Raw genomic sequence first — 10377 nt, 5'->3', positions numbered from 1 at the left:
GGACCACCTTGGAAAACAGGCCACCTGGGTCCCCTCTTCCCCAGGTGAAAAATTTAGCTTTATCAGTTTGCCAATTTATTACTGCTTTAAGGCATTTGATGAATATAGCACAGAAAAATCATGGCATTTCTTCAATTGGCAGTTGCACTCTTTTAAAATACCCTATCACGTTTATAATTACTTATTTACTACATAACACCAATCCAATAAGGTTTTTCTCCTTCTCTAGCCTGACATTTAGGCTCTCTCTAGAGAGATTTTTCTTCCAGACTACAACAGTTCTTAAACAGAACATGCTCTTAAATTAGGATGTGGGAAGACAGATATTTCATTTAGTTAAGATGTTTGGATTCTACGAAAAGACATACGTTACTATTAAAAGACTTCAGTGTGTAAAGGTAGGCACAAGTCAAATACACAAAGAGCAGAATATTTCACATGCTATTCCTACTGATAGAAGTTTCCAAGAACCAGCCTCCAGCCACAAAACCAATTGTTTTCTTGTAGTGATTTGAATTTAGAATGGCAATTCAAGTCAAATGCCTAATACAAAAACAAGTACCTTGCTCCCAAAGGCTGTCCAAAACTTTATTTAGTCCAAACCTAAGTTCACACATATGCAGCACACAATACATATAAAAATAGTTTAATTGCTGCTGTTTGGGATTTTGGTAGGATTTTTTGTTTTGGGGGAAAGGGGGTTGATTTTTATTTTATTTTTATTGTTTTTTACGCTTCAGTTTAGCCTTAACTAAACTTCATTTAAGTCTGACTAATGCACTGCACAGGAAGTGGTCTAGTACACATTTAGCTTGATGTTGATTCCGTTTCAACAGGAACATAGATGTGCAATTTTGTACTTCAAAAAACTGGAGCCATTTCTGCAAGGAAGGGTAAGGTATGAGTAAAAGGCTGACCTGTTTGCAGTAAGTTTGCACATTGCTTTTGGCTTTCTTCTAGACTTCTTGTCAGTCGATTTATTATTTCAGTTTTTTCGCATTTGGTTTCTTCCAGCATTTTTTCAAGTTGCTTAACATGCTCTCCTAGATTTTTGCAAAGCTCTTTCTAGGAAGAGAGATTATTTTTACTCACGTTACAAACATCTAGCCATTTAGGACAATTTCAGATATAGAAAGAGTCATACAAATACATACAAGGCACAGGAGAAAGAATCAGATACCTAAAGGGGCAGAGACCAGCTAAATCAATCACAGATCAAATGCTACCCTTGGCTGACAGGTCATCTCTTACAGCAAAGTTAAGTTTTCACTAGGAGACAGTAAGTATACTCATATATAAATATACATGGATGTGAACCATTTTGTATTTCCTAGAGCAGTTTTCAGCATGTCAGATTATCCCCTGTAATTAATCACATACAGTTAGCCTACTGCAGAAAAATCAAACCTTCACGTCATGTATATTAAGGCTGAGCCTAACTCAATTTAGTTAATTTTAACTGAGCTTAAGCCAAGCTAGCACGTTGCAATGCTCTGTAAAAGAGGAACTGTAGCTTTTTTCCCCCATGATATACAAAGTAGACCTTCATACGGCATTGCTTACAGTTACCTGCACAGATCTGGGAAGCACAGTACCTCGTCTTCACGCCTTTTGACTTTCCTATTTTTTCTCAAAAACAGGAGATCTCTCTCTAAATACTCCAAACATACTACCATAAAAAACTTTTTTTTTTTTTCAGTAGAGACAAAGCTGTGTAAACTTTGTTGTGGTACTAATAGATAGAAATTTAGTAGTGCATTCTTGTTTACAAGCAAGTGCTAGTTACCTTTTCAAACATACAACCCATTTATTTTTATACATATTTATGTTGAGACAAGAATTACAGACCTAGAATTAAAAAAATTCATATTTCTTTTATGTGAAAGAAGAGGACAATTTATTAAGGCCTGCCTAGACTACATTGCTTGAGTATTTCTAATAGTGTAATGGACTCTTATTACATGTCAGGTAGAGTAATTTTAATAAGCCCTATAACCATACGACACAATCCATATCAAACTCCATCTTAAAGCCAGCCTCCTCCCCCCCACCCCCCCCCTTTTAAGTCTGTACTTCTAAAATAAAATGACCGTTCAGTGGTTAGGAGTCCTTGATCATTTTGAGACTAAAGCTTGGCGATAGACTATTTAATAAATAGTTTTTCTTGCAGCAAAGATACCACATAATTTCTTAATTCATTCTTTTCTTTCCCAGATTTATTTGCCGGTACTCTTTCAAAAAGAGATTGTGCACAGAATGAAAGCTCAGGAGAGAAACAAAGACAATGAATTCTTGCCTCCTCTGCATCTGCTATGTACAAACACACAATTTGAGCTCACAACTGCCTGGAGACATTTATAAAAACATACCACATAGGCTTCATAATATTGAGACTTATGTAGAATTTCCTTTCCATTTGCTTAGCAGCTTCCAGAAGGAGTTATTAGAATTACAGGTCAAGGAGTGCTGTTGAGGAAACATGCGGAGCTCTACCGCCTCTCCAGTACAGTACTCAGCGTCCTAAAATCATTTCTCACCTGCTCTCGGAGTGCAGATTTTGTAGTATCAAGTTTCTGCTCTAATGATAATACTTGCTTTTCATATTTCTGCTTGAGTCCTGAAACAATGGCCTCGTGTTGTTCTCTGGCTCGCTGAAGGGCATCTGATCGCTGAAGTTCTAACAGCTGCTTCTGCATGCTTTCCATGGCAACCTCTGCCACTTTGGATTGCTTCAGTATCTGTAGGAACAGTATTACAGTAGCTCCCAGTTACAAGTGTTTTACTTTTGCTGCAATATTTGGCATGTCAGTTCAATCTTTTTGTGCAAGAGTTGCCAAGAGTCCTCAGATAATGCCTGGATTTTAATACAAACTATTCTCCACCGATGCATCCTATTCGTTCATCATATATTCAGCTTCTGCAATGATCATGAACAGAGTTTCAAGAGACTAGCATTTATGTTTAATGCAAATGGACCACAAACATAACTGTAGAGATCTTCCACAATAAACAGTTGAAGAATATTTATAGTACCTGCTCCTCATTGGTAGTAAGAGTCTGGATTTGAGTTTCAAGGGCCTTTATTTGACCTTCAAGATGCACTTCCCGTTCCTTTCCATTCTGATAGAGTTTTTGAGACTCACGAAGACTAACAGCCAAACCATCCTTTTCATCTTAAGAGAGAGACACACACAATAATTGTGTGAGAAACATGGCCAGCCACCCAGCAACTTCATGGTACACGACTGTTCAGTACCCCTGCTCTACAGAACCATTTGCTACGAGCCCTCTGTCTCATACTGTGGGCAACAAGCAGAAGACAGAACAAAAACACTCAGTCAGTTTCCATCCAGTAACCACTCTCTCCCTCTGATAGCTGGAAGCACTCAGATATATCGTACCTTCAGAACCCTACTGGAAACAAGCCCCATTCTGTCAGCACGAGGCACTAGCATCATCCCTTATACCATTTAAAGGGAGAAACAAAGTAATTCCTCTAGAGGAACAGCCAAGACACAGCAAAATGGTTGACAGCTGAAGTTTTCTCTCTCCTTTGCTCTTTTTCCATTCTAAAAATTGTATTCTTAATTCTTTTAAGCTCACGACTCTTTTTTTGTCTGTTCCTGTAAGAAAAGGGAGGCCAAGACAACCACCAGTCTCCACTACAGCTCTGATGATTTTTGAAGAGCTTCTCTCCACGTACAGTCCAGGAAATGGCTTGTTAAACCAGACAGCACAAAAAAAGGTTTTTTCATGGAGGTACACTACTACTACTACTGGAGTTTGGGTTGGTTTGTTTTGTTTGGGTTTTTACTTTTAACACACCACCTTGGCAAACCTCTCACTTTTCTGTGCATTTTTAATGCCTGGTACATGGGGACTCTGGAATACAATGGTGGTCTTGAGAATGCAGTAAAGTTAAGCCAGTTTTGCAGTCAGGCACTAATGCAGAGAATTTTCTTTAAAACAATGCTGGGGGGAGAGGGTTAGGTCCACATAATCCAAATCAAGTTTATACATCTGATCAATACCTGCAGAGACACCGTCCAAGTCAAAGTGCCAGAATAAAAAAGTTGCTAGATATGAAAAAAAATCTAAGAATTAGAGACCCATACAAAACATTTACCTTTGACCATTGAAAGCTGATGATTCAAATACCTAATCTGCTGTGCACTCTTTTCTAGCTTTTCATTAAGTTCTTCCAGTTGTCTTTCTCTTGCCTTATTTAGAACTTGAAGTTGAAGAATCTGCATATTTTCTGAAGAATCTGCCAAATTTCAAATAGCATACAGACAAGTCAGCACAGTCAACTAACCAAGAAAGTCATGGTCGCAAGTAATTCCTGCCCCAAGATAGTTCTTTCATACATCGCCAAATTCACTGTTGGTTCACAAAATCCCACCAATTTTTAATCCATCTTTGATTCACACCACCTGAGTGGCTCTGGTAGCAATGGCTGAAGAATTGCAGGAACTACCTATGCAATTTAAATCTAACAGCAAGCCCAGACAAAGTTTTAAGTGCTGTGAATTCACACGCAGTCTTGCGGCCGCTATAAATTTTCAAGCTGTCTAAGAAGCAAAAGTAGTTCTGTCATTTGAAATGTACCTAACAGAAGAGCCCAGTGTGGCATCAAGCAAAGTATGTCTCCTAAGGTACAGCAAGTCGTTATTTACCAATATTATAAACGATACAAAGCGCCAGCAAGACTTGAGATCAAGCCATCAAAAATAATTTCATTCACAGTCTCGCCAGTCAAAACTACCTTTTTAATAGCCTGAAACTCAAATACCCTGATCAAAAAAAGCTGATTTCTAGATAAAGTGGAAAAACAAAACAAAAACAAAATTAGTGCTATCACAATGTAAGCTTAGAGCAAAATAAGAGATCATATACACCAACATACTTTTAGTTGTCCTCTTACTAAAAAAATCTACTGAAGTCAACAGGTTTTCTGATGCTGATTTCCAGTGGACTTTTCACACAAGCTTATTTCAAGTCTAAACAGCAAACACTTACTTTCATCATTGCCCAAGAATTCACGCTGCAAATCTTCAAACACTTCATTTCTTCTGGTTCCTTCTTGGATTATTGGAATTTTTTGATGAATGCCGTTTTGGTATGGTTTATAAGTCACTTTGTAAGATTCTGGCGACTGGCCACTGACAATGTCAGATGCAACAAATTGCTGTTGTGACAATATATACATAAGAGGAAACAAATTAAAACTACAACTGTAGTCTTACTCCATGAAAGTATTTTTCATTTTACAGGTTGACATTAAGAAGAGCTCTAGCAGCTCTTCATTTTCAGGCTCCAATCCAGCACACCATTTAAATGTGACAGAAATTTTCAGGAAAGCTTCCACTTTAGGAGAGCAGTGAAGTGTCAACTTCAATAGAGTAAGCACACACTTAAGTGAGTCACATTCATTCTACCTCATGGAATTCTACCTAGCCAACAAGAGAAAAAAAAATCATAACATGCAAATATGAAAATCCAATTATTTAACACTTGCTTGTTTTAACATGCAAAATAGACTACAGAAGCCTCCCATCACTGCTTAAACTGATAATAAGAGACTGAAAGCATTTAGAAAAATTACTACCAGTAGTTGAAGACTTGTGAAAAATTTCCAAAAGAGACAGAAAAACGCATCAGCTTCTGAAATACCTTAAGATGTTCCTTTGGAGCATTGGGAAAATTTATTATTTTACTTTGACTGTTAAATTCTGGTTTATGGCCATTTGCATATGGCTTGAAGTTTTCTGGAAGATGATACACATTGTTCTGTTGATAGCAACTTGGAGCATTAAACCCATCTCTACCAAGATACACATCATCAGGATCCTCTTGACCGTTCTGGCCACAGTAATCTTCCTTAACATCATATAAATGTTTCTCCTCTTCATCGTTATGTAGACCATTCCAGTTCTTTCCATGTTTTTCAACGTGATCACTTTGCTGGTCACACAAGAATTGTTCAGGGTACAGATTTTGTCCTTGTTCATAACCCTATGAAAGGGTAAGAGCTTTAGAACTGCTCTCTCAAAACGCAGATTTCCCCCCCCACCCCCTTTTTCTGGGGTTACCAGCCCTCAAGTTCGAAATACTTCAAATGAATAGCAAAACATGTCACCTACATGAAAAGTATTTCTTTAATGAATTTAAATAATATTTAGCATGTTATTATGTTGTTAGGAACAAGCAGTTCCTACTAATGACATCACTGCTCATACAAGCTTACATTTTGAGGATCACTTATCAACGGATGATCGTTCCACCTTCCATCATGCTTCCCAGGCTCATGTGATCTAGAGGAAGACAAGCAGCTTAACTACGTACTTATAACTCCAAAAAACAAAACCAAACAAACCATCTCTTCTTTAAATTAAGTTAAATTAAGTGGCATCTAGACTGTTTCTCATGGAACACAAACCATACTGCAAACTGCACTACAGCTCCCCTTTTACTTGGATTGCTTTTACATGCCTCATCAGCTGAGATTTTGCTCTATTCTCAAAAGCACAACAAATAATTTAAAAATGGTGTAAAATGCCTTACTGCTCCTCAGTCTCATGAATGCTACAGTCCGAATAGCTGGAGAGCTGGTCTCCACTGTCCTCCAGCATATCATGGGGAAGGTCTGTCAATAGTTGTTGCAACTGAAACAGAACAAACAACATTCATTATATGCTTTTCAAAAGAACGCATACAAGTTCAGTCCAAAGAGACAGGCAAAATAGGCCACTCGCACAAAATCCTGCTTTTCTTCCTCCATTGGAAAGTTCACAACACTGGAATTCACAGAGAGACTAATACCACAGAATGCTTAATAGACCAGAGTACCAACCTAATGATTTTTCTGGCAAACTCTTTTTAAGAAGAGAGCTGCACCAAAAAGGTAAGGGAAATGCCACCCGATAGACATGTCCCAGGACAGACTACTTTTGAAGAATGATTTGTAAACTAATCATGCCAAGGTTTCTCCTCCCTAAACCCCAGGCAAAAAAGGTACTGGACATTCAAAACATGCTCTTTCTGAGGAGTCTGGATTGAAATCCAGGTAAGAACTTTCCAGCCAGCGTTACTAGATGCAAGAACTCGTCACTGCAATGATTAGTGGTCTGCTCATGTGTTCAGATGAAGTCACCAAGCAACTGGACACGAACAGAGAAAAATACCGCTGCTTCTAATTCTGGAAACAGACAGTCGTGCCACAAAAAAACAGCCCACAACCAAAACACTCCTGAACTTACTTGTTGTAATGATTCCCACATAGAATGTACCTCTTCTTCCAATTTTCAGGGATGCTTTGATATAGGGCCACACATTGGGCTTCTTGTAGATCTGAGCTATGCACTCTCTTTTTCTTATTAGGCGATTTGAGAACTACACAATATATCAGTTATTACATGCAGTTTCTGAACCCTAACCCTTTTTTTTCCTCCAAACTCTCAAAGCATGCGTTAACAAGAGCAGAAACATTAGCTGCCCCATGCTAAATACTGATTTGTCTTTTCTTTGTTAAAAAAAAACCAAACCACACCACCCCCAAACTCCAAAAATAAAAAATCCACAAAACAAAAGTTAAATCTACAAAAAGTTTATCTTAAAGATACCGCGTTTTCTCAGATGCTATTTTAGATGCTCTCTAAGACCAAAGGTTAGGTGAGAAGTTAAGGACAACTTTTCTAGGTGTCTACAGAACAGAGCACTAAAAGTTTGTTCCTAGAAATTCGCTAGTGGCACGAAGAAGTCTCATATCATTAGAGCACCCTCTAGTTTTATTATATTTCAGCTCCAGGAAGCAGGAAAGAAAAGGCAGCATCATTCACTGAAGATGGCCTTTCCTTCGCCCTACTTGCAACAGCTGAGGACATACTCAAGCACAATAGGTTTTGCTGGTCTTGCACCGCTTTGGAAACTTAAAGTCAAGAGAAAGCAGCGCATACACAGTTCACAAAACATCATCGTGAGAGCTCATATTTAAACTGAGCTCAGCCTACCAGGTTAGCTAGCACAGGACTCCAAATGTGGGTAAGGGTTACCCAATCCTTAAGTTAGTGTTGAAGTACTCTCCTACCATGTAGACCTCCCCAGTTTTCAAGAAAAAAACACCTGGTCTGCTGCAGCAGAAAAACTAACGCAGAAAGTCTTGGATTACGTCTCGACCAGGGAACACAGCAGAGCCCGTGTTTTAGCCTCCTAGCAGGCTAAAAGTCACATCCCACTGAAATATCTACAACACGTACAGTTTTGTGAACCCCACCTTGCCCCAGTTCAAACGCACATGACTTACAAGGATTATCACTAACTTATTCCAAAGAGGCTGCTTGCTTTGTGCCCGCTGCCTCTTGTCCTGTCACTGGGCACCACTAAAAAGAGCCTGGCTCCATTGTCTTTACATCCTCCCTTCAGGTGTTTATACACGTTTATAAATTCCCCCTGAGCCTTCTCTTCTCCAGGTTAACAGTCCCAGCTCTCCCAGCCTCCCATTACAGAAAAGATGTTCCCCTCAACACTCTGAACTTATAATCCTATTTATGCACTCTCTCGCTCACCCACTGTAATAACCCTACAATTATTTCACTACTTGTTCTCCTGCACAAGCACAACATTCTTTATCTGGGTAGAGAGTTTTGGAACAGACATCAGATTCTCTACAGTGTTTGCAATAGCATCTTTCCAAGTTGAACAGCTATTGTTCTACTACACACTTTTGTGAGCATTTGCGTCTACATTACCTACGTTCTAGACCATGATCCCTGAAGTATATATTGGGGAGGTTATCTGACATGAACATGATTTACCACCCTGTAAGAAACCACCATGCACACTCATGTTAAACACATGTTTTGCAATTCTCTTTATGAAACAAAAAGAAAAGAAACATCCAAAGTATTTCAACTAAAAAAAAAAACCCACAAAAACTTTAATCTCTAGAAAAAGATATTCAAATATGTAATTTATAATCAGAATTTTAAAATTCTGATTATATTTATTCCTCATTCTTTTCTAAGCTAACCAAATTTTCAAGTGAAAGAGAGCTGTTGCTTCCAAGTATTTTTAGTAAGCGAAAAAGCTGTCAAGAAATACAAAATGTAGGTGACACCAGCCTTTTGCATTTGATCTACTGCGTAGGCAAGGAGTAACAGTCTTCCAGCCACTACATATGACATCGCGAGGCTCTTAAGATGCAGCATCTCATTATCTCTTTACTTTTTATGCCACTCTTGCAAAGCACAGTCTGCACTCTGGTTTGCTCTTACCAAAGTCAGCATAAAACTTTTTTTTTTTTTAAAACACTTAAAAGAGAAAAAGGGGAAGAAGCTAGATACACAAGCCGTCAGATTAAATAATTTGTTCTTTTTCACCTCTTGTTCTCTTGCATAATCCTCTTGGTCATAGTCTTCATCTTCATGTTGAGTTTGTAGAGCTCCGCTATCAAAGTCAAGGGACATTGTTTTCTAATGATGTTTTTGAGTATCCAGCAAAACCTATCACAAGACAGGAAAACATCACACGTGAGCAAAGGGGGGGACACGGGACGGGACGGACACGACACAGACTAAAAAGTACCACCCTCACTTCCTGAATTATGTAGCCAAACACACACAAAAATAAATTTTTTGAAACAAACAATGCACATTATCTGTATCATTCACTTGAGCTTTTGTTTCTCAGTATATCCAATGCTACTCATTTTTAAGAAGTTAGCATTTAAAACAGATTACTTGGGCTTTTCGTATACTGGCATTATAAAATTATTGGAGTTCACTTACAACCAGACATTGTTTTCTTGGGGGGACACGGGGGTATGTTATACATATATGTATATACATATATGCTGTGATATATGTTGATAGTTATGTCCACTTTTAAATTTTGCTTCATTTATTTCAAGAGAATAACTATATTTTGTACTAAATACTGAAAGTATGCTGCTACTTGCGCATTTGGATAATAGCTCTGATAGGAAAAATATGAAAAGTATCATGGAAATAGGAAAAGCATCGTGTCAGCTCCAGAATTAACTGCTTAATGAGGAGACTCAGACTCCCAAGGACTTCTCTGCACTGAGTTCACAGTAAGCTACAGCGCGTAAAGTGCTGGCCCGCATTTGGTTGCAAGAGAAGTTACTCGCGGATGAAGGGAGACTCCTGACAAGCAGTTATGAACTAGAAATGACTGATGAAGATTTTACCGAATGGCACATTCTTTGAGCGTACAGGTGCAGCACATGCCGAAGCCTTGGCTCTGTAAGAAGTAAGCTTTACAAGAGCATTATCCCCAAGTTAAAAGACGTAACGCCTCATTTACTTCATTGCGTTTAAAGGACCTGCTTGCCCACTGATATTCAAGGAAACCCCGATA

General features: G+C 38.4%; 1 protein-coding gene across 1 annotated transcript in view; it reads right to left on the bottom strand.

Annotated features, from left to right (window-relative positions):
- CEP152 (centrosomal protein 152kDa) overlaps positions 1 to 9464 on the bottom strand; it is a 26545-nt gene extending 17081 nt beyond the window's left edge. The window contains exons 1-9 of the mRNA XM_009330945.1: positions 9378 to 9464; positions 6565 to 6665; positions 6248 to 6314; positions 5674 to 6015; positions 5020 to 5188; positions 4127 to 4267; positions 3034 to 3173; positions 2538 to 2738; positions 918 to 1065 (exon numbers count right to left, since the gene is read on the bottom strand). Of these exons, the coding sequence (XP_009329220.1) occupies positions 918 to 1065; positions 2538 to 2738; positions 3034 to 3173; positions 4127 to 4267; positions 5020 to 5188; positions 5674 to 6015; positions 6248 to 6314; positions 6565 to 6665; positions 9378 to 9464 (1396 nt within the window). The remainder of the gene's footprint in view (positions 1 to 917; positions 1066 to 2537; positions 2739 to 3033; positions 3174 to 4126; positions 4268 to 5019; positions 5189 to 5673; positions 6016 to 6247; positions 6315 to 6564; positions 6666 to 9377) is intronic.
- Between the last annotated feature and the right edge of the window lie 913 nt (positions 9465 to 10377).

Source organism: Pygoscelis adeliae, unplaced genomic scaffold (assembly GCF_000699105.1).
Source record: "Pygoscelis adeliae isolate BGI_AS28 unplaced genomic scaffold, ASM69910v1 Scaffold318, whole genome shotgun sequence".
Taxonomy (NCBI): domain Eukaryota; kingdom Metazoa; phylum Chordata; class Aves; order Sphenisciformes; family Spheniscidae; genus Pygoscelis; species Pygoscelis adeliae.
Note: the sequence above shows the minus strand (reverse complement) of the source record. Positions and strands in the feature narration are given on the sequence as shown.